Here is a 27,471-nt window from a genome sequence, read left to right as displayed (position 1 = left end):
TCAGACTGTGCACTTAAAATGGACCCAGTTCTTGTAAGTAAATTATATCAATAGAAAAAGGGACACTGTCTTTCTTAAAGGATTTAGTTTGCCTTCAGCAGGCCCTGCAACCACACTTACTTGGTCTGCTCTGTGTCCCCCATTCACATCAGTCCTCCTAATTTAGCAATGTAACACCGTAAATAACGGAGAATAAAGATCGCCAAATTCTACAGAGCCAAGGGCAGAAGAGGCAACAGAAGGGTTAAGAGGCCCCTTTGATTTCAACTTGACTACTGGACTTTCTTCTGAGCACTTTACGTAGAACAGAGCAGAAAAAAATGGAAGTAGTCTGTTAATCAGTCCTGGGATCCAGCCCTGCATTGGGCTCTCTGCTCCGCAGGAAGCCTGCTTCTCCCTCTCTTGTGTTCCCTCTCTCACTATGTCTTATTTAAATTTATTTCTTTAAAAATTTATTTCTTTGGGACGTCTGGGTGGCTCAGTTGGTTAAGCAGCTGCCTTCGGCTCAGGTCATGATCCCAGCGTCCTGGGATCGAGTCCCACATCGGGCTCCTTGCTTGGCAGGGAGCCTGCTTCTCCCTCTGCCTCTGCATGCCACTCTGTCTGCCTGTGCTCACTCTCGCTTCTCTCTCTATGACAAATAAATAAATAAAATCTTTAAAAAAAAATTTATTTCTTTAAAAATAAAATCTTTAAAAAAATAAAAAAGACTAAAAAACTATTATCAGTTCTAGAAAGGCCTAATGAGTAGGTCACTGTAAGGGAAAGAGTAGAGAACCATGAAAAAGCCTTCCTGTGACTTTAGATCTTCTTTGTGTTACTTTATTTTTTTTAAAGATTTTATTTTTAAATAATCTCCGTCCCATGTGGGACTCGAACTCACAACATGGAGATCAAGAGTTGCACACTCCACCGACTGAGCCAGCAAGGAGCCCCCTTTTATGTTGCTTTATAATAGAAACCCAGCACAAAGTTTACGGCTTGATGCATTAAAAATTGAAAGGATGATTGAACTTATTGAGCAATACTTTTTTTTTTTTATTGGCAAAGTATTATGGGACAACAAGAATTATCAAGAGAATAGAATATATTTAGCGGTCAGTAAGTCCTGTCAAACACAAACCTAATAAAATATTTGGGCTAGCAAAAAATAAAAACAAATTTGGGTTTACTTGTCTAAAAGCAAGAGAAAGACATATTTCAGGCCCTGACTCTTGGGTCTACAGAAGTGGAACTTGGGGAGTTACAGACTAACCCTAGGTATGTGTAGGGTTCCTCCTTCTTATCTTTGATGTGAATTTCTAATCCTCCCCGATATTTTAGTGACCCACCTACCATGGTGCCCGGAATGCGACAGATACTAAATATTTGTTCAATGTCTGTCTTCAAAATCTTAACATTGTCTACTTTTGGGAAGTTAGATGACAATTTAACAGAAAGAATCCAGGCAAAAGGGACTTTTTGGATTTAGTTCATTTTCTTCATCTCTTATTTGATTGTCTGAACCAGGTTTTCAGCCGACTTTAACTGTAGAAATCAGTTACCACTCTGAAAAAATATTGTGGAAAGATGCTCTCTAAAGCTAATCGTACGTAAATGTTAGGGAGGAACGAAGTTTGTTTGGTAACATCTGACATTGTTATTGGAAAAGTATCAAGATAACAAAACCTTTTCCCCAAATACACTGATTGAAATTGATCAGAAGAATTAATAGTTATACTGTCAAATACGTTAAGTTTTTGAGTTTTTACCAAATCTCTACACCACTTTTAAAAAATCAATTGTCAGGGCACCTCGGTGGCTCAGTGGGTTAAAGCCTCTGCCTTCGGCTCAGGTCATGGTGTCAGGGTCCTGGGATCGAGCCCCGCATCGGGCTCTCTGCTCAGCAGGGAGCCTGCTTCCCCCTCTCTCTCTGTCTGCCTCTCTGCCTACTTGCGATCTCTCTCTCTGTCAAATAAATTTTAAAAAATCTTAAAAAAAAATAAAAAATCAATTGTCTTCACTTAACAGAAATTAAAGCTGTTGGGTGGGGACCAGAGCTGGCAGAGGTCCCCACCGATTTCCAAACCAGGACATGAAGTGCTGGAGCCAAGGCTCATCCTCGGACGGAATCTATTAAAATAAAAATATTTGCTGCAACCGCCTGTTAGCAAAGGCACTTTGTTTTTTCTTCTAAATGTCAGTTCCATTGCTCAAGGGAAAGCGACTGTAGTCATTGGTAAATAGGAATAAGGTCCAGAAGAAACATGAGTAAATGGAAAGAAATCATCTGCGAACCCATTCATCCTAACAAAATCAATTGTTTACCTGCCCTGTTTTCTAACTGATGGGCTAAGAATGATAATTCACTTCACTCAGGGATTTTTGGAACAGCCACTGTGTGCCTGGCACAGGCGCTACGAAGATGATCGGTCTTCAGAGATGACAGGATTTGGGGAAACAGCAAAATAAATCCCAATCTTGTGTTAAGGGCCTCGGAGAAAGAAATAGGTGGGTTAAGAGAAGCAGGTAACCAGATGAGCTGTAGAAGAGGCCAAGAACCAGGAAAGGCTTCCTGGTGAGGGCTGAGCCTTCTTCTTTAGGACTCATTCTTAAAGGAATGGGGAGAACTAGCCAAGTGTCGGGAGTACGGGGAGAGGCCAGAATGGTCAAACCCTTAGTGCTCTGAGCAGGAACCACGCGGCAAGGCCTGAGCGTGGTGGACGCAGAGAAAACTGGAAAGAGAAGACGAACAAATGAAAGGACCCAACCCCTGCTCTGAGCTGAGGCGCTCACAGGGCATTCCCAGAGGTCCCCAGAGCCGCTGAATGGTTCTAAACACTGGGGGGGGGGAGGGTGGACCTAACAGGAACGAAGCTGCGTGTGTTTATTTTTTTTTTTAAGATTTTGACAGAGATACAGGGAGAGAGGGAACACAAGGGGAGTGAGAGGGAGTAGCGGGCTTCCCGCTGAGCGGGGAGCCCATGCGGGGCTTGATTCCAGGACTGGGATCATGACCCAAGCTGAAGGCAGACACTTAACGACTGAGCCGCCCAGGCGCCCCGAGGCTGTGTGTTTAAACACTCTGCCTCGGGCACAGAGATGAGACAAGAGAGGGGAAACCCAACTGAGCATCGCAGCAGAGATGGAGACCCGGGCGGGGGGTTGGGGGTGCTCCAAGGACAGGAAGACAGGTGGAGAGGACTCAGGGCTACCTTCGAGGGGTGAGTTTGAATTGTCCATAGAAAATTCCAGGACAACACCAGGAAGCAGTCCCGAGCTCAGGCTTGCTGGGAGCTTGTGACTGAGGCTTGGAGGTGGTCCGCTTAGAGGAGGGGTCAAAGCTGGTCCCAGAGCTGAGCGAGTCGCAGAACAGGCAGCTCCTGTCCTGGCACTGGTGGGCGCCCCGTCCTACCTCCTCTTCCACACAGAGGACGCCTTTGTTCAAAGAAGACAGCGGGGGTGGAGGGTGGGGGGGAGGGAACGCCAGAGCTGCAGGTTTCCACATGCTAAATTATTCAGGAGCTACTTACCCAGTATTTAAGGTTGATTTATTTCTTGCAGAAGCTATTTAAGATAAAATAAAAGGTAAGGTGAACTCACATCCGACCTCAGCGCATCAAGGAAAGCTTTTTTGGCAGTCATTTCCTGAATAGGTTTTCCTGTCCGATGGTCGTCCAGAATACACCTAGGCACAGTTATGTAAGACAAACCTTAATAATTTAGCATTTCTCACCAACAGGCAAGTCACACTGGTAATGGCTCCCTGGTTGTCAGGCATTCAGTCAATAAAGTTCAATTCCAGCCTCCTGCTCCCTCCCCTTAGAGCAGAGGGCGGCTGCCCAGGCCGGCTGCAGAAGCCTACAGAATCCGGGTAGAAATGTGATCTGCACGAGGCCCAGCTAGGAAACCCCGGGTCCTCTCTACTGTGATCTGCCAGTTTCATTCTCGAGAGAGAGAGAGGAGATGGCATCACACGGGCAAACCCCTTCTCGGCATCCAGAACGTTGCCCCAACTCTTCCCTCTCCTGGCTTCCTCGCCTCCCTGAAACAGCTCCTGTGGGGCCTGGCGTATGAGGCGTTGAGATTTTAAGAAAACCTCACCTAAAATATCACCACGAAAGGGCAGCCGACAGCCACCAACTTTCGATTGTGTGCTAACCATCCATCGCGCGTTTGACCCTGTCGCTGCGTCTGTGCGTGCCCGAGACGGTCCGCAGACCCTCAGATTCCTGAAATGGGCCTGGGGTGTTATGACAGAGAGCGAGCGGTTCCATCCCTGAGATGGCTCACGAAGTGGAAGCAAGCTACGGAAAGGAGCTCTGCCTCACTAACCTGGAATACAGGGACGCTTTTATTTCCATCTTCCCAGACAACCTGGGTGGCTCAGTTGTCTGCCTTCGGCTCAGGTCATGATTCTGGAGTCCAGGGATCAAGTCCCTCATCAGGCTCCCTGCTCAGCGGGAAGTCTGCTTCTCCCTCTGACCTCTCCCGTCTCACACACTCTCTCTCTTTCAATCTCTCTCTCTCTCCCAAAGAAATAAATAAAATCTTTATTTCCGTCTTCCCCTGCACACCCATGATCAAGTGGATTGAATCCTGAGAAACTCACAGTAATGTGTTTTTTTTTTTTAAGATTTTATTTATTTATTTGACAGAGAGAGATCACAAGTAGACGGAGAGGAAGGCAGAGAGAGAGAGAGAGAGGGAAGCAGGCTTCCTGCCAAGCAGAGAGCCCGATGTGGGACTCGATCCCAGGACCCTGAGATCATGACCTGAGCCGAAGGCAGCGGCTCAACCCACTGAGCCACCCAGGCGCCCCATCACAGTAATGTGTTTTAATTTCCATTCTCTCCCAACTTCAACAGCAACGGGTACAGGACTTTTTAGTCTCAGGACCCATTTGCACGCTCACCGCCTCCTGACACACATACTCCCATTTATGGCCCATTTTTACCTGCCCCCCCAAAAAACAACTCATCCAGATTACAGGTGAAATTGATTGTGCATCCAATAAACACCAATTAGGGATTTGTTTTTATAGTTACACTGGAATTACTGCAAGAGACTAAACATCGATTTTTCAAAAATGAGGATGATTGACACTTCTACTATGTACCCCCGTGTTTTTTTTAATTAAGCTTTTTATTTTGAGCTCACTGTAGATTCACATACAGTTCGTTGTAAGAGATGAGTGCCTCTACCTAGTTTCTCCCAATGGTAACATCTTGCAAAACTAGAGTGCGGGAGACAGTGAAACCCTCACACATAGCTAGTGAAAATGTAAAAAGGTGCAGCCCCTGTGGAAAACAGTTTGGCAGTTTCTTAAAATGTTAAATATAGAATTACCATATGACCCAGAAATTCCATTCCTGGGTCTATACCCAAGAGGAATGAAAACATATGTCCGCACAGATCCTTGTCCTTGAATGTTTATAGAGCAATATTCACAATAGTCCAGAAGGGAAAAACAGCTATATATCCATCATCCGAGGAATGGAAAAGCAACATGTGGTGTACGCATACAATGGCATATTATTCAGCAAAAAAAAAAAAAAAAAAGAAAAGAAAAAGAAAGAAAAGGAAATGCTGATCCATGTTACAACGGGGATGAACCTTGAAAACAGTACGCTGAGTGAAAGGAGCTAGAGCTAAAAGACCGCATATTATGAGAGTCCATTTCTATGTGATGTCCAGAACAGGCACATCTACAGAGAGAGCAAATAGGTTAGTGGTTGCCTAGGGCTGGGAATAGGGGTTAAGGGAGTGACAGGAAGTGACTACTAGTGGGTACAGAGTTTCTCTTTGGCATGATGACTTCCCATCCCCACAGTGATGCAGAAAGGATCCTGTTTCTTGTCATCCTCGCCAGCATTTGGTGTTGTCACAGTTTTTGTTTTGGCTGTTCTAATAGGTGTGTGGCCACAGTATACTGTGGTTTTAATCTGTAACTTCCCTAATGGCTGGTGTTGTTGAACATCTTTTCATGCGCTTACTGCCACTCCTCTTTCTCGGTGAGCTGTCTCTTCATATCTTTTGCCCTATTCTGAACTCTTTTATTTTTCTGTTACTGAGTTTTGAAAGCTCTTTACGTGCATTGATGCTAGTCATTTGTCAGCTGTGTGGTTTCACGAGTATTTTCTCCCACTCTGTCTCTTGTCTTTTCATCCTTTCTCCAGGGTCTGCCACAGAGCAGACATTTCTAATTTTAACGAGGTTCAGTTTGTTCATTTTACCTTTTATGGATCATACTCTTGGTATCAAGTTATACCCTTTGCCTAGGAGATCCCAAAGATGTTTTTTTTTTTCTGCAAGTTGTTTAGTTTTATATTTTATTTTCAAGTCCGTGACCCAGTTTGAGCTCATTTTTGTATAAGATGTGAGGCTTATGTGGAGTTTTATTTTTTTGCCTACCAACCTCTGCTCCAACGCCACTGTGTTTGCACCTTCCTCAGACATCAGTTTGACATATTTTTGTGGGTCTATTTCTAGGTTCCCTATTTGTTTCTATTGACTTTTGTGTCTATGCCTCTACCAGTAACACAAAGTCTTGATTACTTCCCCTTCATTCTTCCCTTTCAAGATTGCTTTAGCTGTTCTCCAGCCTATACCTTTCTGTATAAATTTCAGAATTAGCTCATCTCTACAGAAAATCTTGTTAGGATTTTGGTAGGAATTGCATTAAATGTAGAGATCAGTCTGGGGGAGAACTGACATCTTTACTAATCTGGGTCTTCCAAAACATAAAAATGGGGTGTCTCTCCATTTATTTCGGTCTTCTTTCATTTCATCCACATATTGTAATTTTCCACATACAGATCTTGTACATGGTTTAAGTGTGTACCTGCACATTTAATTTCCTTTGCAGTGATTATAAATTATGCATCGTTTTGAATATCACTTTCCACAGGTTCATTGCTAGTATATGGAAACGCAACGAATTTTTGTGTATTGATCTTGTAGCCTATGACTTTGCTGAACTCACTCATTCTAGTTGGGGTTTTTTTTTTGGTTCTGTTTTGTTTTTCAGTAGATTTCCTCGGAACTTTCAATGAAGACAACCATTTCATCTGCACATAGAGATGGTTTTATTTCTTCCTTTGCAACGTGTATGCCTTTTCTTTCTCTTTCTTGCTTTAATGCAGTGGCTGGAACTTCCGTACTATGTTGAATAACAAGAGTGTGCAAAGAGGCCTAGAGCCTTGTTCCTGAATTTAGAGGGAAAGCATTCAAGCTCTTGCTGTTAAGGAAGACACAGCTCTAGGCTTCTGTTTTGTTTTTGTTTTTCCTTACCTCCCCCCCACCCCTTTTTAAGCAGAAGCTTAAGACAGGGATTGGCCCAACTGAGATGACAGAGCAAAAAGGAAATGCAAAGGAGACTTCAGTACTTCCTCTTCCAGGCCAGGCTTGCAAGAGTGATAAAAGTAGCTTCCTTTCAAGGGGTGGGTGTGTGGGTGGGGTGTGGGGTGCTTTACAGCCCTAATCAGCGCTAGAGAGCTGATCGCCGTTGGGGCCCCTGCAGTCCGCAATGAGCAAAGGGCGCCCTGGATGGGGCAGAAATTGGCTGTCACGCAGGAGGGCCTCAGGGAGCCGGGCGCCCGTCTCCCCTCCCTGCTCTCCGGGAGGCCCTGGCAGCCTCCCTGACCGCCAACCTGAGCTGCCGATAGGAGAGTCTCAGATACCCAAGATCCAGGGTGACACGAGTGGCCAGGCCAGACCGAGATTTGTGTGAGCTCCGGGCCGGGGCTCCCCGAAGTAGAGCCGGCTGTGAAGAAAGCGAGCACACGAAGGCTGGGTCACACGGAGAGCTGCCAAGTGCATCCACGATACGTTTTCCTTTTTTATATAGGGGACGAGGATGGGCAGTTGGATCTAAAATCCAAAAAAGGAAAGCAGTGCCCCCACCCCCACCCCAGCCCAGCCCGGCCCGGCGTGCTGGGCCCTCTCCCCCTCCGCGGCCCCCGGCCCCTCTCGCGGCCGCGTCGCCCCGCCCACCCGGCGGCGCGCCCCTCTCGCCCCACCCCCGGCCGGCCGAGACCACACCTGCGCAGGTGAAGCCCGCGGGGACGCGCCGGCCCGGGGCGGCGGGCACGGTGCGCGGCCGCGTGCGGCGGGGGCGGGAGGGCCGGGCAGGATGGGAAAGCCGGCCTCGGCTAATGGCCGCTCGGCCGCCGCGGCGGGAAGCAGGGCCGCGGCCGGAGGGGGGCGCCCCGGCCGCCGTCGCGCGAGCCGGCCGCGGGCTCCTCGGCGTCCTCTTCCCACGCTTCCTCCCCGCCGGTCCGTACCAAAGCCGCCGGGGGCCGGGGGGGCGGGCCGTTCCACTCGGGAGGGGCGGCAGGTCAGGCCGCGGCGCGCGCCACCTGCGGCCTTCCCCCGGGCGGGGCGGGGACGGGCCGGGGCCGGGCGGCCCTCTCGGGGCCGCTGGGTTCCCTCCCCCCCACCCCCGCCCCGCCCGGGCCCCGCCGCCCCGCCGCCCGCCCGGAGGCCCCTCCCAGCGGCGGCCCGCGCGTCCCCGCCCGCACTCGGCGCCCGCGCCCCCGCGCGCCCCCGCGCGCCCCCGCGCGCCCCCGCCCGCGTCCCCGCCCCGCACCCCCGCGCCCCCGCCCGCGCGGCCGGGACGAGCGCCGCCGAGCGCATGCTGATCCCTGTCCTCCTCCTCCTCCTCAGGCGGCGCTGGCGGCGGCCCCGGGACCCGCGGAAGCCGGCATGCTGGAGAAATTCGAGTTGGAAGAAGAAGGTGAGTGCCCCCCACCGGAACGCGCTCCGTGTCGTCGCCGAGGGGCTGGGGCGCGGGGACCGCGGGGTGCACGCCCCGGAGGCCGTGCGGCCCCGGGCTGCCTGCGGAGCGCGGCCGGGGATGCAGACGCCGAGCCGGCCCGGGGGACGTCCGCAGTGGCCCGCGGGCGCCGGTCCGGCTGGAACCCTCGCCGGGCTTGGGAGGCAGCGGCGCCGGCCGACCCTCCGCACCGAGGGGCGGCCCTTTTGTCCTTACCGACCCAACTCGAAGGAGAGCAAGGTGTCACGCCGCGAAGTGCGCGTAGAGGCAGCCCCCCAACCCTGTGCACGGCCCCTACCTTTAAATAACACCCTCCGGTTCCCTTATCTGTGTTTCCGAAAATACCACCAGCAGGGTGTGTCTGCTGGTTAATAGAGAAAGTTAAATAGCAGCACCATCGGCGGCTTAGTGTATTGGTCTGGAGTTCAGGTGACCCTGTCACTCCCATCATTTCTGCCGCCTCTCCTCTCGCTCGGCTTCTCTTTTCGCCGCCCTGGTCTCCTCTAACTCCCCTGGATCTCGTCGCGAAGCTGTTAAAATGTGAAGGGGGCGAGTTTGTTCTCCGGCAAAATTAGCATCTTAAAAGCGAATACCATGAGCCTTCTTCACCTGGATCTTATTTTGAAACTGTTAAAATTGGAAGGGGATAAGCTGGTCTTTGGGCAAAATTCGCATTTGAAATGGGATAGGATGGGCTCAAAGTCCAGAAAGAACTTCACACAAGATGCTTGACAATTTGAGGCATTTATTTTAAAAGAACTCCACACTGCCTGGCGTACTTGCGTTATTTACTTGGTGACTTCTCTTTTTGCCCCGAGTATGGATAGAATAAAGCTCCTGGAACAAAGAATGTACCATGTGGGTGCTGTCCCCTGTGCCAGCCTTACTCTAATACTTGTGTCACTTAGTCAGGCGATCACTTAAATAAGCATACACAGCCAAGACGACAATGTTAACCAGACACTGTTAGGCCAGTACCTACATGTATTTTATGTTTTACATTTCCTGCAGCATTTCACAAACATGTCAGCTGGAAGCTAATGCATGCGTAGCAATCGTCATTAAAAGTCTGCATCCGTATTTATTATTAACCAGCAGTTACACGATACATTTCAGAATCTTACTGGGACTTAATTTGCATTTTATCCTACTGAAAAATAACCCAGTATCTTTTTTTTTTTTTTAAGATTTTATTTGTTTATTTGACAGAGCTCACAAGTAGGCAGAGAGGCAAGCAGAGAGAGAGGAGGAAGCAGGCTCCCTGCTGAGCAGAGAGCCTGATGCGGGACTCGATCCCAGGACCCTGAGATCATGACCTGAGCCGAAGGCAGCGGCTTAACCCACTGAGCCACCCAGGCGCCCCCAGTATCTTAAATCGAATCCACCCCATTACTCATCAGTTCCGTGTCCAATTTTGACCACTGTCCACAGAGCGGTTTGGTGTGCCTTCCTGTCCACTGAGACTTTGTCTAAATCATGGGGGTTTTCTTTGTCCCCGAGACCAGTAACGATGAAGAGTCTATTACATTTAAACTTTCTGCAAATTCACGTGGGGGCAAGAGCAGAGTGGAGAGCAGATGCCTTAGCGAGGCGCCCACAGTTGTGGTTGAGAACGCCGTCCCAGCTTCACAGCTTAGCTCCATTATCCCGCTCTGGGACTCTGGAGAAGTTACTGAACTCCTCTGAGCCTTACTTTCCCTGTTTATGAGATGGAGCTGATACCGGGTGTGTCGAGGATTAACTGAGATCATCTGCAGAGTGGTAGTACAGTGTAAGTGCTCTGGAAATGTTAGTCACTATTATTTTTAAAGTCCCATTAACCACTTTACCGAATTCATGGACTTTTTAAGGCTTTTATTAATGAATCTTAACATAGAGATTGTTCTCAATGTGGAGTCAATGGGGTTTTTTTCTCACTTGAGATTTATTGATTGAATTATGTTGCGTGTTTTCAAAGCTGATACACACAAGCCTTGTTTTCTTTTGCATTGTTCCTGCCAACATTATTAAATGTCATTAACATATTAAACCTAAGCATCTGAGAAAGGGGATTTCCTGTTTTCTCCCATCTATTTTTATCTATATTGCTGTCATGACTTTAAAGCATGCTGAATCCCACAAATAACCCTGTCAAACTTTTCTAGGTTTTTAAGGAGGCAGAATGTTAAGCACTCGCTTGGAAGCCGTTAGCAGAGCTGGAAGAAGAAATAGTGTTGGCGTGGTTGTCTAAAATGCTGCTTTGTTTCTTGTGAACTTTATGTTGCTTATTCAACCATGGTATGGAAAAGCTGCGTATCAGGCAGGATCTTACATTTATTTGGGGGTGTGCGGGGAGGGAGTCCTAACAGTTTGAGCCATTACACCTTTAAATATCCTGTGAACCGTCGTGTTAGCAGGCTCCGTGAAAGATAGCTATTGAATAGGTCCTCATTAAATCTTTAAATTTCCTTCCCATCCAGTTCATGTCGTAACGCATGGCTTGCGCTCTGGACACACTGCTTAGATGGAGAGACATTTGCTATGCACAGAAACACACCACGACGAATATTTTTGTTATCAAGTATTTTTCTATTTCCTAAGAAATTGTAACTGATCCTCTATCTGTGAGAAACAGTTTGGCGGCCCTGGTGAAGTCGTAGTCATCTCCTAAAACGTCCTTTGCTTCTGGGAAGGAGGAAGAAGCTGTACCACCGTCCACCGGGCCTGGTAGGGGTCATCTTTTGCCTGGGTTCTGACACCAGCGGCCTGCCCACTGTCGGCTGCCACCCCTTCCTCCCGTTACACTCTGACGGAGGGACCGCTCCTCTACGGGAAAGTCTTTACCCCTGGCTCCGATCTATATATAGGATAAGTGCGTGCTTCTCTTCATGTGCAGTCTCACCGCCTCCTCCCAGCCCCACACGCCAGTGATCAGAAGGCGCTCTGTGCCAGAAATCACCAGACATCTTTTTAAGCGGCAGATACTAATTCTGCGGGTCTGGGGGGTTGGCGGGGGGCGCTGAGAGTCTGCATTTCTGCAACACTTCCCGGTGCTGCTGCTTCATAGACCCTTCTGTGAAGAACAAGGCCCTAGAACAGGCCTCAGTCAACTTTTGCAAAGGGCCAGATGGTCTCTGCCTCTGTCACGACTACCCAGCTCGCCGGGCTGCAGTTAGGGAGAAAGCCGCAGAAGACCAAACTCAATCCAACAGGCCACGCTCCAGTGACACTTTACTTAAAAAGCAGGGCGGTGTGGTTCCTGGAGGGGAGCTCAGTTAGTCAAGCGGCTGCCTTCGGCTCAGGTCATGATCTCAGGGTCCTGGGATCAAGCCCCACTTCAGGCTCCTTGCTTAGCGGGGAGCCTGCTTCTCTCTCTCTGCCTGCCATTCCCTCTGCTTGTGTGTTCTCTTCCTCTGTCAAGTAAATAAATAAAATCTTTTAAATAAATAAAATAAAACAGAAAACAGGCTGGATTGGGCTCCCGGGTGTAATTAGCCAGACCCCTGCTCCACATGCCTGTCGTGGTATCTGCGTGTTAGGGTGTCCCATCAGACTGCTGGCAGGACTTCCTCTTCCTCTGTCTCCATCCTCCTCCCAGTCTTACTGATGCATCGTGGCTCTGCTCAGATCTCGCCCTCTTTTTGAGGCTGTCCCCCTAAATCCCTTCTGTGCCTCTCTCACAATTCATCTTGCTGTTCCCCGTGCCTGAGATGGCTGGGGCACCGTAGGCATTCGGCGGTGTTGGGATCCTAGCAAGGACGGCATCTCCGTAAATGTTACCTTACGGGAGCGTGGAGAGGCCTCTGATTCTGTGTGCAGAGCGATGAGAACAGTGCCTCACCCGCAACAGTGACCGTATCTGTTTGCTCTTCCAATTTCTGATTCACGTGTGAGTCATACTGATGTTTGTTTTGTCAGGATTCATTGTCTCGGACTTATTAGTGGCAGGACCAAGCACAAGTACTTCATAGGAATGCTTTCAACCCAGGAATGCTTTCCGAAGTAGTTAAGTGCCAGCCATTCATTCGTGATTAGTAAATCTGTAGTTCTGGCACTGCTTCAAGAATTTAACGGCCCCTCAGAGCTATCTCCCTTATCTCCCAGCTTCTCTCTTGTCCCTTCAGCTGTCACGGATTCTGCACTTATTTCAGGTTTTCAGTAACTTGCTGTGGCTGTCTCGTCCCACCTAACTGGCTCTCTGGCCGGCTTCTCCCCTCTTCCCTCGCGGTCTGACTCCTCCCTGATCCCAGATCATCTTGGCTGTTCTGGCTGTCCTTCACCCTCACAGCATTTTCCAGAGCGTACTCTTTCCAGAACTCACCTGCAACTCGTTTTTCTAGCAAGGCTGGTCAGCCAGGTCTACATGGATCAAAAGTATGCAAGAAACAGGGGCCACCTTTTTGGAAGGGAAGGCATCTTTCAGTGAAGGGTCTCGGAGTTTGGGGCCCAGTTTAGTAATGAATTAGCTGCATCCACAGATAATCCAGAGCCCCTCGGGGCTTTGCTGGCTTGTTTTGTTGTTGGGGTCATTGTGAGTTTTCCATCTGAAACAAGGCCTGGCACTTGGTGAACTTGAACTTTTCCTTCTAATTAAAAAATACAGCCTCAAGCAACCAGCAGACACCTTATAAACAGAACCAAGCTTTGGTGCCCACTCAAACTCATTCATTCCAAACTGGGGGAGCAAAGTGGGCAAAGATCGAGTCTTGTCAGGGGACCAAGGACCTGAGATGTTGCCGTGGTTCGTGGCTCTCCAAAGGGCCACAGGACGTAGACAGATGTACAGTGTATCTGAGGTATCAAAGTTTCTTGGGGGTGGGACAGTCCAGAGGGAAAATGTATAAGAGGTTTCAGATGGGGATTGGATAGTGAAAAAAGTTTGAGAAACACTGCTCTGACTTCAGGAAGAATTGTCTGTGTTCCCATGACCTGCCAGAGCACCCCCTTAACACCAGCTTTAGAGCCTCTGCTCAATGAGGCTCAGCAGAGTCCACTAGGTCAGCCGCTGGCCCTCGTGTGAGGAGTGCTGACCTCTGGTGGCAGAGCTGCCCCAGTGACAGGCTCGTCCTCACGCCGGGGCTGCCCCTCCGGGATGGTGATTATTATAGACTATTAGAAGGCTCTGATAATCTATCGTCCAGACTCTCCTTTCCTCCTGAGTTTACGTACTCGGCTTAGACGAGAGATTCTCTCGTAGTTATAAAAGTACTTGCACTTTTATGAAACATTTACAATTAAAATCTTTTTTCTCGGGGTGCCTGGGCGGCTCAGTCGTTAAGCGTCTGCCTTCGGCTCAGGTCATGATCCTGGGGTCCTGAGATCAAGCCCCGCATGCCCCGCACAGGGCTCTCTGCTCGGCGGGAAGCCCTCTTCTCCCTCTCCCACTCCCTCTGCTTCTGTTCCCTCTTTCTCTGTGTGTCTCTCTGTCAAAAATAAATAAATAAATAAAATCTTTAAAAAAAAAAAAATCTTTTTTCTCCAGCTGGCCCCATATTTAAAACTTGCCACATCTCATAGATTTCACGTCTCTGGAGTCAGGCTGTAGCTTGACATTTGATGGTGTCTTAGATTTGATGAGATAGCGTGGTCGGGGGAGACGGGGGAGGTTTTGTTACCTGAAATGGAAAGATCCTGACTACTTGAAATCAGGAGGAGAGTGTGGCAGACTGGGGGGCATTCGAAAGAGGACCCGTCTCCAGGCTTCACCAGTCACTATGAAGTCCTCAGGAGCCGAGGCCACATCCTGGCCCTCTCCGTGGTGCCTGGATCTCCATGCCCTTCCCTCTCAAGACGGACCCTGCCTGCTCCGGGGGACACTCAGCTCGGACCCCAGGAGCGCAGGCCGTAGTCCAGACCCAATTCGCATGGCAGGGCAGTGGCCGGGGACAGTCCCATCCTGCATGGGTGGCACGGTCCCTGAAAGACATTATACTGGCATCTCTGCGACTTTAAGTTTCACCGTGGGTTTTTAAAGTGGAGAAACTTGATACTACAGAGCATTTGGAGTTTACTTGAAAGAAATGGAAGATTTGGGGGAACACTTTTTTGTGGTTCTCAGAACCGGCACACATGAAGCTTATTGAGCACGGCGGGGAGAGTTCACATGTATCGAGCCCTCGGAACAGCCTTGAGAGTCGGTATTTTTATCATCTCTCTTTTAGAGAGGAAGAACCCAAGAAAGTAAGAGAAGAAATAAATGACCTCGGGGCCGTGTCTGGGAAGGGGGAGAAGCAGGATTCCAACACAGTCCTGTGCCCCGAGCCCGCGTGCGTAACCTGCCCAGAAGCATCCCTTACTGGGAGATCTGTTTTCCCACCTGCTGTAACCTGCAGGCCCGCTTCCGGCTGAGCGGCCTAGGCGCTTGCCAGTGTCTGCGGTGCACTCGCTCCCGCGGACCCGCCACGCTGCTTCTTGCTTTGAACCCTTGGTGACAGTCCCTGGGAGCCGGCTTCTGCCCTACACCCCCCGCGGCACCGTGCGACTGCCACGCACAGCTGGCGGGTCATTGTCACTCCCTGATGGTCCTTACTCATCTTTCTCGAGCGCTGGCCGTTGACTCACGGGCCTATGCAGGGCCTGCTGGCCTTCGGGTCCCATGGCCTTGCTCGCCGCTGTCTCCTCGGTGACCCGGTGTCTGGATCCCGTGTCCATAATCACCTCACTGCTTGGTGACCAGCGATGCCTGAGTGACAGCCCGGCCGCATCTCTCCCGAGGCCCCAGCTGTCTGCTCGATGCTTCCACTGACCCGCACCCCAGCCTCCAGGCTGTTGCTGGGGCCCGCTCCCCCTCCCGCGTCCAGGTGATGAAGCCTGGTCACTCCTGCCGGTGCACGAGGCCAGGCCCGGGCAGCGCTGCTCCGGGCATCGGCTGTGCCCTCTGGTCGGGAGGCCCTGCAGCCCTGAGAGGTGGTTTATAAAAGCACCGGCGGACCGGAGCTCCGGGCTGCATTTCCTCCGCTGCTCTCTGCCGACCTGGGTGCCCCCTCTGCACCTCTGTGTTCTGTCAACCCCTGCCCAGCCTCGGCCCCTCGCCTTGCTCCCCAGCCTTCCTGTCCCCTTGGCCCCCTGCTGCTTTTCCTCAGATCTCAGCGCCAGCGTCACTTCCCTGGGGAGGCCCCTCCTGAAGCCCCAGATGGGACTCGATCTCTTGATCCCTCCAGCCTGGCAGGGGCACGAAGCAGAGGCAGTTCCCCGTGTTTCTGTCACCAACCTGTACGCTCCGTGAGGCTGGGGACTGCCGACCCACCGCCCTCCAGGATTCAGAGGCACCGAGACGCGTGAGACGCCATTGTCAGTAAGCGGTTCCGTGCATGAACACGTGTGTACACGCGTGTACATGTACAGCATTTTAAAGGTTTTAGCTTTTACTCTGGCGCAGGAGCTCAGGGTGCTTCACATCGTCAGCGTCATTTCTTCTAAAGAAAGAAGGTGTTTCTGTGAAAGACTGAGATCCACCTGCCGAGTTAGCGTGAGCAGGGACAGGTGGGGGCACGCGGGAGGACGAGGACTCGGGGTGCCGCTCAGGGGCACAGAGGCTCCCTCCCCGCCGGACGGTGGGGGCAGAGGGCAGGGCGTCGGAGCGAAGGCCGCCAGCGGTGGAAACGGGGTGGCTTGCTTTCGTAAGGTGGGAACCGAGGCAAACGTCTTTTAGGTCTTTCCTTTGCGGCTGCGGCTGCCCCGGCACCGATGTTGGGGGAGAAGCAGCCTCGCTGATCTCTGACAAAAAGAGGGTGGGGGAGGCAGTTTGGAGGAGGAAACTCTTTTGGGGACCTTCTGGTTATATCTGCGTCACTTGTTCATCTATTGATTTGCTGCTTCTGCCCCCCTCGAGCTGTTTCCTGGGAGTCTGGATGGATGGAAGTGCCAGGTTCACGGCCGCACAGGGGTCGTTTGTAACTAACGGGAGGCGGCTACCTGCGGTCTGCAGAGCACACGCTGCTTTCTGTGCTGGAGTCTCTCATCGTCCCCCGAAGACGTTGAGAAGACACACGCCCGCTTCCTCACGTGCTTCCTCACACCCTGTGTTTGCTCGCCCATGTCCCACGGACCTCTCTAGCTCTGGAGCATGTGTGTGGCGCCCCCCCCCCCCCACTGGTGTGTGGAATTAGCGTCCCAGTCACCGAGCGCACCGGTCAGAGCCACTTGGAAGCCCACTTCTCCCACCCGAGAGCCGTGGGACGTCAGACAGCTTCCTCGGGGCTGCAGCTTCTTCACCTGTCACGGGCACGTTGTCGCAGCACCGAGCTCATCGGATTCTGCGAGGATTAAGGCACACGAGCATAGCGCCCGCTACCGCACCTGCCCAGCGGGACGGTCTCTGCAGGTGCAGCCCGTGGTGGAGGCCCAAGGAGTTCCCCGCAGAGACGGCAGTTTAAAGGTCGAAGTCACCATTAGTGCGTCTGGCGGTGACAGTGGCTTATTCAGCGCAGTTCTGGTACCTGCTCCGTCGGACTCCTGCCCGTGTGAGCGCTGTGTGGGGTGGCTATCGGAGTTCCTTCTCCCCGTTGCTCAGTCTCCCTGCGAGAAAACTCTGTTCTGCCCATCTTGCAAAGGAAGGAATGCAAGCTGAGGGTGTGAAGTGGTTGACCCGAGCGCGCGGACGTGGCGGCCGTTCTCATCTGGGTTTGCCGTATCTCCCCCCGGTTCTTCCCGCCACGCTCCCTCCTGCGGGAACCCGGACTGCCCGGAGTTCGCATGGGAGAGGACCAGCCTGCTGCCCGCCAGGCCTGAGGAAAGCCCCAGAAGCCTGGGAGCCTGTAGAGGCATCTTCTGTGAGTGCCTTCCTCTGCGAGTGCTGTGCCGTGTGGGAGGTTGCCGGAGGGTCTGTGCGAAGGATCCATCCTGTTGCTAAACCCAAAGATGTGCGTGCTTTCATGGCCGATGTCTACGCTCTGGCAAACTGCAGTGGGCCGTGTGAGTTGGAGTAGCGTTCTGTCCGAATCCCAGACTGTGGCACACTGGTGTGGGACCCTGGTGACACAGATCTCAGTTCACCTGACAGAATCGACTGAATTGGGCCGCCACACTTGTGACTCAAGCTGATTTGCTGAATATACTCACGGATCTCTTTTCCCTCCTAAAATCCTACTGAAACGGCAGCAATCAATGAAACGGAATACAAAACCTAGACTTTTGGGGTTTTTTTTAAGGTTTTATTTATTTATTTGACAGACAAAGATCACAAGTAGGCAGAGAGGCAGGCAGAGAGAGATGGAGGAAGCAGGATCCCTGCAGAGCAGAGAGCCCAATGCAGGACTTGATCCCAGGACCCTGAGATCATGACCTGAGCCAAAGGCAGAGGTTTTAACCCACTGAGCCACCCAGGCGCCCCAAAACTTAGTGTTGCTCAACAAAACCAAAAGCTTAGTTCTCGGAAGGGACCAAAAAGTAGGCAAAGTCTGTTCAGGAATGTAGTGAGTGAGAATACAAAGCTTCAGAAATCAGGGAGTGGGGGGTTCTTAATTAAAAATGCAAAGATTTAGGGGCGCCTGGGTGGCTCAGTGGGTTAAAGCCTCTGCCTTCGGCTCAGGTCATGATCTCAGGGTCCTGGGACCGAGCCCCGCATCGGGCTCTCTGCTCAGCAGGGAGCCTGCTTCCTCCTCTCTCTGTCTCTCTGCCTGCTTGTGATCTCTGTCTGTCAAATAAATAAAATCTTTAAAAAAAAAAATGCAAAGATTTAGAGAATACCATAAATGAAACCTGAGTATACCAAACTATAGCAATAAATTTAAAGCTCTTTCCGTCACCATAAAATAATTTAATATTAGTTGACTTGTACACTTTAAATAAGTGAACGGTATGGATGTGAATACTGTCTCCACACAGCTGTTTTTTAAGAAAAGTAACGAAAAGTTCTCAGCCTTCCTCTGACCCTGCCATAGAGGCCCGGAGTCCAGCCTGTCGATGGACACGTTCTGGAAGGCCTTCACGGAGCAGTTAGCGTGTAGGTTATTTACATTATTTGATGGCGTAGAGAAAGATGGCAGCTTCCCAGCTTGTTCTTTGAGCTAGCTGGATCCTGACATCCAAATAGCTGATGGCACCCAAAGAGGAAAACAGGTGACGAGAATATGGGCAGAGCCCCCGCATCCACAGCAGCGGGAGGAGCCCCAGGCTGCTCGGTGGCCAAGCAGGGTGGTGTCCCGGAAATGCAAGAAGAACACAGTTTACTAAGAAATCACTGAGGAATTAACAGCCGCTGGTTAAAGGAGAGGAGCCTCCGGTCATCTCAGTAGACACCAGAATAGCAGTTGAGCAAGGTCAGCATATGTTCCTTTAACAAAATCCTTAATAACCAGAGGGAGAAGGAAATGTCTTGAAGTTGATGGAAACAGACTGGACAGAAGCCTCCAGTAGCCGAGGTGGTTCCTGGCATTGTCCGCGTTCCGGGCGGCCCCACCCTGCCGGCCCTTCGGGTGCCTGGGGCTCGGTCCTCGCCGTGGCTTCAGCTGAGCTCGTAGGTCTGTCCCGAGAACGAGGGAACGTCGGCTGGGGTGCACGTTTCAGTCGTGTGGCTCCCAGAATTCAGCATGAAACCGTTTTAAAAAAGAACAGGAATCACATGTAATTTCAAGGTCACGGCTGTGGCTGTGGCATCCCTCAGGCATTCGCTGCAGCGGGTTTTGAGCTACTGGGGAGATGCTCTGCCTTCACCTACCCACTTCTTTCCTACCGAGTCTTTACTGCCCTTCCTGGAAGAGCCCTGCACTTCCCCGCCAGCAGGGACTCGCCGTCCACACGCGTGAAACCAAATGCAAAAAGCATGGAAAGTGGGACACCTGGGTGGCTCAGTTGGTTGGGCGGCTGCCTTCAGCTCAGGTCATGGTCCCAGCGTCCTGGGATCGAGTCCCATATCGGGTTCCTTGCTCATTGGGGAGCCTGCTTCTCCCTCTGTCTCTGCCTGCCTCTCTGCCTACTTGTGATCTCTCTCTCTCTGGCAAGTAAATAAATAAAATCTTTAAAAAAAAAAAAAAAAAGCATGGAAAGAAAAGATCTAATACACCATATTTATTTTGCTTCCTCTTAAGAAAAACAAGATCCTAGTTCTTGGAAAAGTCCAATTAGGGGGTAAGCCTTATTACCTGTAAAATTACATTTAAGCATTGACTTTGTTAACGTTTGTGTTTCTAAGCACTTTAGGAAAAACTACGTGAGTCTGGGCTTTCCCATATACTTTAAGTTCCATGTTCCCCATTTTCATTTATTTCTGCTCAACTATTTTAAATGGTTTTCTAAAAAAAAAAAAAAAAAATCTACCATATGTATATTTTATTTTATTTATTTTTTTAAGATTTTATTTATTTATTTGACAGAGAGAGATCACAAGTAGGCAGAGAGGCAGGCAGAGAGAGAGGGGGAAGCAGGCTCCCTGCTGAGCAGAGAGCCCAATGTGGGGCTCGATCCCAGGACTCTGGGATCATGACCTGAGCCAAAAGCAGAGGCTTTAACCCACTGAGCCACCCAGGCGCCCCCCCATATGTGTATTTTAGTTTACTATTTAGTTTACTATTAAACTTTTGTTTCAAAATGTAGAATGAAGAATAAAATACATTTTTTAAAAACAGTGATCATTTGGGGAATTACAGTGACATGTCTATATATTAAGATAAAATCATAGGGATTGGAAATAAGGGTTGGGGCTTTTGGTTTCAGGGGGGTTTTAAGGGAAGTTTGGGGTGATATGTGAATTTTGTTTTAAAATGCCTTCATTGGGGCCCCTGGGTGGCTCATTCAGTTAAGTGTCTGGCTTTGAGTCAGGTCGTGATCTCCAGGTCCGGGGATTGAGCCCTGCATCGGGCTCTCTGCTCTGCGGAGAGTCTGCTTCTCCCTCCCTTTCTGCCTCTCCCCCTGCTTGTGCTCTCTTTCTCTTTCTCTTAAATAAATAAATAAAAATCTTTTTAAAAAAAATAATAAAATGCCTTCATCCTGGGGCGCCTGGGTGGCTCAGTCAACTAAGCATCCAACTCTTGGTTTTGGCTCAGGTCACGGTCTTGGGGTCATGAGATCGAGCCCCAAGTCAGGCTCTGTGCTCAGCAGGGAGTCTGTTTACGAGTCTCTCCCTCTCCATCTGCCCCTCCCACTTGTGCTCACTCATCTCTTTGAGACGTGGTTTGGATCTGTTGCTCTGATCACTGATGACTGTAAGAGCAGTGTTGAGTCTTGGTAAATGAAGGAGACGGGATGTGGCTTGGAGTCAGATGTGTGTTGCAGCCGTGGCCAAGCAGAGCCTCTTCTGTGTGGTGGCTGGACAGTAGCTTGGAAAGCCGGCCCCCAGGAGAGACCACCAGTCCCTCTGAGGGTGGCACACTTGCCTCGGTCCTTAAGCCCCCAGGCCTCACAGCTCTGTTCACAGAGTGGCTGCTGGGAAGAATGCCCATGGCTGATTGAGTTAGGACAGCACCACAATACGAGCAGTCACAGTCCCCCTCTCCTGTACGGGCTTAATTTACGTCCTCTGACTCGGATTCTGCCTAGAGGTTTGCTGGGACATGCGGCCCAGAGCAGGCAGAATGAACCCGGCTGCTGCGGGTGTGGTCACGTGCTCAGGGAATCTCAGGTCACTGGAACCAGCCCCTGCGCTTTTCTCTCCCATCCGCAAGGAGAGCCATCTGCGAGCCACTCCCAGCCAGCCTTCTAGCACCTTCCACCTGCCACCTCATCTTGCCTTTTTTAGACTAATTGTCGGTGGCAGTCTGTCTTCTTCGTTTCCTGTAGTTAAGGCAGAAATACCAAAGAATCACATCATCTTAGAATTCATTTTTTACAAATGCATCTAAGTTAAAAGTCTATGTGAATAGGTTTTATAAAAAGTAATTTAGGACTCTAGTGATTATCTCTGAAATACGAACTCATCAAGTGGTATCGCTGTATTTTCAGGTTTTTAAAATATATTCTACAACCATGTGCACATTTTAATGCCTCTGCAGTTGTATTCAATTCAGTTACATTTTTTTGTCCCAGAGAATTAGAAAATAGCCTCAATATAAAATATGTTTGCAAACACTTTTAAAGCTTTAAATTAATGCTGTTCCGCTTTAAAAAGAAAATTGCTTGGGGCACAATCATAGATGCATTATTTCTATGACAAAAAACATCCCTTTTCAATCCTTTAGTCTTACAAAGGTATTAAAAGTTTCTTTACTGATCGTTAAATCTAGATTCACCAGTATTCTCTTAAACTGGGGTCCTCTGTTAGGATTTCTCTCTCGAAGGATAGACGTGCTGTACGGAAGCTTGGACTCATACTCAGTCCTCTGCACTTGACCCACAAGCAGGCATGAGCTTGTCCCGGCACCTGCTGGGAACTGGCTGGGCCAGGTGCCTTTCCGGCGCCTCAGGAAGCCGCAGGGTAAGAGGAAGGCAGCCCCGTAACTTCAGTACAAGGCACACGACACTCAGAAGTGAATTACTTGCAAAGCACTAAGAGGTTGTCGGAACAAGCCATTACTTCTCACTTGAGGTCCTCCGAGGAAGGTGTTCCGGGCCCTTGAACTCCACTGGGAAGCTGCATCGGTTTCCCGAGCCGCTGCAGACTGCCACAGATGAAAACTTCGGACGGGAGAGCTTTATTCAGAGGATGGCAGCGTGGGTCCCCGCCGGCGGCCCTGCAAGGGAGTCCGCTCCCAGCCTCTCTCTCGGCTTCCGGGAGTTGCCTGCGGCCCTCGGCGTCCCCGGCCCAGGGCCTCTCTTCTTTCTGTGTCTCTGTTTGATGAGATCCATGGTCTCTGGATTTAGGGCCCAGCCTAATCCAGGCTGATCTCATCTCAGGGTCCTTCCTGTCGTTACATCTGCAAAAACCTTTGTTCCGAATTAAGTCTTGTCTAATGTCCCAGCTGGGCTTCGGGGGAGCCGCTGGCCAGCGAACGGAAGGCCGGCAGGATTTCGGGAGGCCGTCATGGGGGGGTGAGGCGTTCTCAGGAGAGAGATCAGCGTGAGCGGAGCAGAGGCAGAAACCCAGCGAGCACATTCCCCAAGTTGAACTTCCCAGACTTCAAAAAAGCCTTTGAAAAGGACGGATCGATGGGATCTGAGAGTGGATGATGAATCCTGGGGGGGTGGGTGGCAAGAGAGGAGGCTGGGAGGGTGGGTGGGGTGAGGTGGCTGGAAAGTTCGATTGATGGATGTGCGGTGCCTGGTACCCTAGTGAGGGCTGGGGGCGGAGAGGGGGCGCCGTCAGGTCTGCTCCGAGGGGATGCCTGCTTCCACGCCGTTCTGCTCGGCCCGCACGACTGTCGCACTTAAACTGCGATGCTCCATTCTCAGATCGTTCCGTCAACCTTCAGAAACTCAACACCCTCACACATACTCTGCTTCCCAGTAGCGCTCGGTAGCGGCCGCCTTGCCCGCAGTGGGGTAGCGTGCGGCTGGAGGGCCGGTGGGTTTTCAGATCTCCCCCAGCGGGTCCCTCTCCTACCCAGGGACGCCATTGCCCACGTAATGCTCCGTGATCCTGCTTCTGGCCGGTGACACAGAACAGGAACAAGAACACAACCCCAGTAATATATTAACCCCAGTTACCCTTGAAGAAGGGGGGTGGAACTTCGTGCGTTCTCAGGAATCTTAATGATGCATCCCAAACAACCCGGTAGTGTTGAATGGTTGGGGTTTTTTGTTTTTTTTTTCCGTTTTTTCTTTTTAGTTTAACTCCTCCTTTCCATTTCATCGCATTTCTTTCTTCAGTTGTAATTTGATACTTGATCGTAGTGAAAATAAGACAGATGGTGCCACGTATAATCAGAAAGTTTATACTCAATGTAGGGAAGCCGTGACATTTTATAATAGCTCACCTTATTTCCCTAAGTTCAAATACTAATACCTTTGTTCTCAATATGGTTTTGTTACGACAGTAATAACCTCTATCCTTATTCCAGACCAAAGTAAATTTGATATGATTTGTTTTACGTATTTCACATCTTGCTTTCTTTGGCTGGGCTTTGTACATTTTTTTTAAATGTTGTAGGTCCTCCTCCAAACCCATACTAACTGTGAGGAGCAGGTCAGACTTCCAGCCAGGGGGCTCCCTGCCCAGCGCCTCCCGGGATTCCTCAAGACCATCAGAATGAGGAAGGTTTTGGAAACTGCCTCAGCCAATAGCAGCCTAAGGAGCCATGGCTGAATGTCACATGCTATCCTGGAGGGATCAGAACTGAGGAATTCTGAGTAATGCATGGGCTTCTGTTAACAGTTTGTTTGTCACTATTTTTCTGGTTTGGGAACTGTAACAAGCACCATGCTGATAACGTCAGACACTGGTGACGGACGAAGCACGTGTCCCCCCATTTATCAGACCCAGCCCAGTGGCCGTGGAGGTGGGAAGAAGTGGACGGATTCAAGAGAGACTTGTGGTCAACTCTGCGGGCCTCGCGGGAAACCGGGGAGGGTGGGGGAAGCGGCGTGATGAAGAGGAAACCCAGGTTTCTGCAGGATGGGCTGCACGGGGGCGGCGCGCCATTCGCTCGTGACGATGCTGGACCCCCACGGGTCCTCGCCATCCTGTTGCCGGCTGTCCGCTACTGTTACAGAGATTTAAAGAATCTGTGCATTTGTCCACAGACTTACCGTTTTTGGTGCTTTGTCTCCTTGAGTAGATCCATATTTTCATTTAGCATTCGGGTAAATTGAGCGTTTCTTTGTAAATTATGTGTTTCTTTGTTTTTAGAAATGCTGCATTCCGTGACCTTGCGCAACTCAATTCTTTCTCATCTGGGAGCTTTTTCTCGGTTCTCTGGTATCTTCTATGTAAAAAATCCTGTATGTCTGCCAACAGAAAAAGTTCTGCTTTCTTCTTTTCAGTCTGCTTTGAGAGAATCTTTGTTCCTCTCCTTGCTGTGCCGTCGGGGCGAGGATCTCCGGGACAGCGGTGGCTGGGGTCCGCACGCATGAACACGGTGCCTTCTCGCTCTTACGGGGAAAGCCTGTCACTGTGTCCATGAGGCTGTCGGCCGTGGGTTTTCCTGCGCGCTCACCAGCTGATAGCAGGCCCTTCGCTGTTGCTGATATGTGCCTTTTTCCTTTCCTTTTAGCAGAAGACTCAGAAAGTGGTGTCTACACGCGCTTCATGAGGTCACACAGGTGTTACGACATCGTTCCCACCAGTTCGAAGCTTGTGGTCTTTGATACTACGTTACAAGTAAGTGTGCAGTTTTCACAAACTGCCGTCACGCTGTCCACGTGACTCGCTGTCCACCTGACTCTTCTTAGGGGAATTTATGTCCCAGGATACCAGCGGACGCGCCAGGTGTCGCTCTGGGCTTTTTTCGCGTTCTCCATTCCCATGGCAGCCGTGGAGGGAACGTCTGTCACCGTCCTCTTTCTCCAGATAAGGAAACTGGTTCTAGAGTCAGCGAGTTTAAGTCACAAAGTTTAGTCCACAGATTCGAGAATTTAGTAACTTAATCCACAGAGGGTCTGTCCTATGTGTCAGAGCCTGAGTCATTAACCGTGAACCTATACCACCTCCCCCAGGGAATCCTGATATTTTTCTCTTAGTTATTTAGTAGAATATATAATAAATTAATTTGAAATAGTACTGGTTAAAAAGAAAAAAAATTACTGAGATAGATGAGCTCTTGAGAAGGAACTTTATTGATCTCTTTTAGCGGAAGAAATTGAACCTTATCATTTTGGTATGAAAAATGTGCTTATTGTAGCTAATTTTATGCCTCTATGATGTACAGTTCTATATGGAAAGTCCTAAACGATGCATTCACTGCAAAGACCAGGTTCCGCCCAGCATAGTGAGTAGACACACACGCACAGGTGTCTAGTGTCCGTAGCTGTTCGTGAGTCGTCACGAAGCAGGAGCCTCGGTTGTGCTTCCAGAGCAGCCGCAGAGCCAGGAGCTCATGGGCTGTTGGTGCTTTTTTAAGGTGTGCTCCCAAGGGACCCCCTGCAGGACTCGGGGGGGGCACCCAGAGAGGCCGGAGCCCTGCCAGGGTGGCCTCAGCTGGCCACTCAGAAGAGCGTGGCAGGCGGGGTACCTTTGTGAGCTCACCCCAGCCTCTCCCTTCGTCCAGGCCTGTCCTGGGAGAGAGGTGCCAACACGCGGCCAGCTCTGCCCCTCCCTCTGGGGCCTGTCCCCGTCCCCGCCCCAGCCTGGTCTGTGGTCCCCCCAGCAGCTTGTCCCTAGGGCTCTGCACAGGACACCTGGGCTCTCAGGGCCACATTTCCTGTATCTCGCGCAGGCCACACGGGATGCTCAGGATGGGAAAATGCTTTGTTCTGGTTTCATTTCATTGGCCAACTTTTTTTGGTCATCATACAGAAATACGACTGATTTTTGTAAATTGACCTCATATCCTGTGACTTAGCTAAACTCACATCAGGCCAGGTAAGCTTCCAGGTTTCTTCTAAACCCCTAAGAGTCTGATTCTTTGACACCACGAGGACAGGAAAGCATCCAGTAGACTGCTCTGTGGGGAAGGTGACCAACAGTAACTTCAGGAAAGCCAGTCTTTATAACCGTAACCCTAGATTTCAGTAGTAAAAGAGCTAGAAGATCTCAGTTCCCAAAGTACAGAACTACCTGATCAGCCCATCGCACCTTCGCTCCCCTTCCCCAAAGGGCTTATTACTTGTTCTCCTGATCCCAGGTTTCCCACCAACAGAAAAGTCAGAGACAGCTAGTAAGACCTGTGTCTGCTTTTACTCCTACTCAGCTTTTCTTTTGCCCTGGAATTGACTTTCTTCTGAATTTAAAGTTTAGCTGAAGTGGGTGATACATGAGAAATGTGCTATTTTTGTGGGTGGTCGGAGGTCCCCGATCCAGTACTGTCACTTCCCGAGTCAGTAAGCTGTGTGCGCCTCACCGCCTGGTCACGGGTCCTGGGAGGCTCTCGGCATCAAAGGAGCCAAACCTTGTCACCAGGGAAATAGGGGGCGGGGGTGTCATGGGTAGAGCAGAGTTAAACATGCGTTCGAAAGGTGTGAGTAGAGTATTTTCTAGACACAGGCTGTAGCAGTAGCCGATGCTACATCTCGAGGGCAGAGAAAGCGTAGAGAGCACCACAAGGGGACGGCAGGCGACCAGAAGCAGCCCTGAGAGACCGGTTCAGTAAATCCTGGTGTAGCATCTCCTGGAATAATACCACGTCGCCATGAAGAGGAAGGGAAGAAGTGTTTGTCAAGAATAGGTTTTTGAGTAAAAAAGCAAGCCGCAGAAGAAGACAAGTTTATGAGCGCGTTATTGTGAGGGTACAGAGCATCAGAGCCCTAAGTCCTAGATGCGCCCAGACCTGGGAGACGAGCACAGACGCAAGAAGAGTGGGGTGAGCGGCTCCCCCAGACGAGGGAAAAGAAGAGTCTCAGACACGTTCAGCCTCCAGCTTCTGGCTCTGAGAGGCCAGCTCGACTCTCCGTGGTCGTGTTCGGCAAAATGCCCGTTTCATACTGGAATTCACTGAGGACCAGCATCCGTCTCCATCCCGACAGCGTGGAAGCCAGACGCACAGCCTGCGGTCCTGCCCACGGGCAGTGCTGCCCTCATGGGGTCCTGGGGCCGCTCCACGTGGAGCAGGAGGGGCGCAGCTGTGCCCCCACCTGGGGCCGGCCGGTCTGTAAAGCCAGCCAGGTTTTCCCCCGACGGCAGCCGTCCATGGGGAGCACCCGCAGCCCGTGGTTGCGGAATGAGCAAGAGGAGGCAGCTCCGTCCCTGACACGCCACCGCCACTTGCCGACCGCCGGCCGTGCTGCTCGACGGTCAGAGGAGCCTGTTCTCCGCGGGAGCGCAGGCCACACGG

General features: G+C 50.7%; 2 protein-coding genes across 14 annotated transcripts in view; one reads left to right on the top strand and one right to left on the bottom strand.

Annotated features, from left to right (window-relative positions):
- Window positions 1-27,471, top strand: part of PRKAG2 (protein kinase AMP-activated non-catalytic subunit gamma 2) — a 247,529-nt gene that overhangs the window by 184,088 nt on the left and 35,970 nt on the right. For 5 of the 11 annotated variants that reach the window (XM_047694345.1, XM_047694349.1, XM_047694350.1 and 2 more), the window contains 2 exons: window positions 8,647-8,716; window positions 24,757-24,863. In XM_047694345.1, coding sequence (XP_047550301.1) covers window positions 8,647-8,716; window positions 24,757-24,863 — 177 coding nt within the window. Of the gene's footprint in view, window positions 1-8,011; window positions 8,031-8,123; window positions 8,257-8,540; window positions 8,717-24,756; window positions 24,864-27,471 lie in introns of those variants that run through there. The other 6 variants (XM_047694353.1, XM_047694356.1, XM_047694355.1 and 3 more) reach the window with 6 other exon arrangements.
- Window positions 2,990-9,246, bottom strand: LOC125080475 (translation initiation factor IF-2-like). 3 transcript variants are annotated; one of them, XM_047694357.1, is made up of 4 exons: window positions 8,023-8,616; window positions 7,632-7,744; window positions 3,583-3,667; window positions 2,990-3,471 (listed from the first exon to the last, which is right to left on the bottom strand). In XM_047694357.1, exons 1-4 carry the CDS (start codon window positions 8,614-8,616, stop codon window positions 3,424-3,426), a joined length of 840 nt encoding a protein of 279 aa, XP_047550313.1. In that variant the 3' UTR covers window positions 2,990-3,423. The 3 variants fall into 3 exon arrangements, 2 of the variants coding, with proteins under 2 accessions (XP_047550313.1, XP_047550315.1); XR_007121400.1 differs by lacking the exons at window positions 2,990-3,471; window positions 3,583-3,667; window positions 8,023-8,616 and adding an exon at window positions 8,972-9,246 and having other exon boundaries at window positions 5,549-7,815; XM_047694359.1 differs by lacking the exons at window positions 2,990-3,471; window positions 3,583-3,667 and having other exon boundaries at window positions 5,549-7,815.

Source organism: Lutra lutra, chromosome 11 (genome assembly GCF_902655055.1).
Source record: "Lutra lutra chromosome 11, mLutLut1.2, whole genome shotgun sequence".
Lineage (NCBI taxonomy): Eukaryota > Metazoa > Chordata > Mammalia > Carnivora > Mustelidae > Lutra > Lutra lutra.
The sequence above is the reverse complement of the archived record's forward strand: the minus strand, read 5'-3'. Positions and strand labels throughout refer to the sequence as shown.

Coding starts and splice junctions, on each gene's coding strand:
- LOC125080475 (XM_047694357.1), bottom strand. CDS start 8,616: ATGCGCTCGGCGGCGCTCGTCCCGGCCGCGCGGGCGGGGGCGCGGGGG. Junction 7,745..8,022: donor CGCGGGCTTCACCTGCGCAG/GTGTGGTCTCGG, acceptor CTTTCTTCACAG/CCGGCTCTACTTCGGGGAGC. Junction 3,472..3,582: donor TTGATGCGCTGAGGTCGGAT/GTGAGTTCACCT, acceptor GGAAACCTGCAG/CTCTGGCGTTCCCTCCCCCC.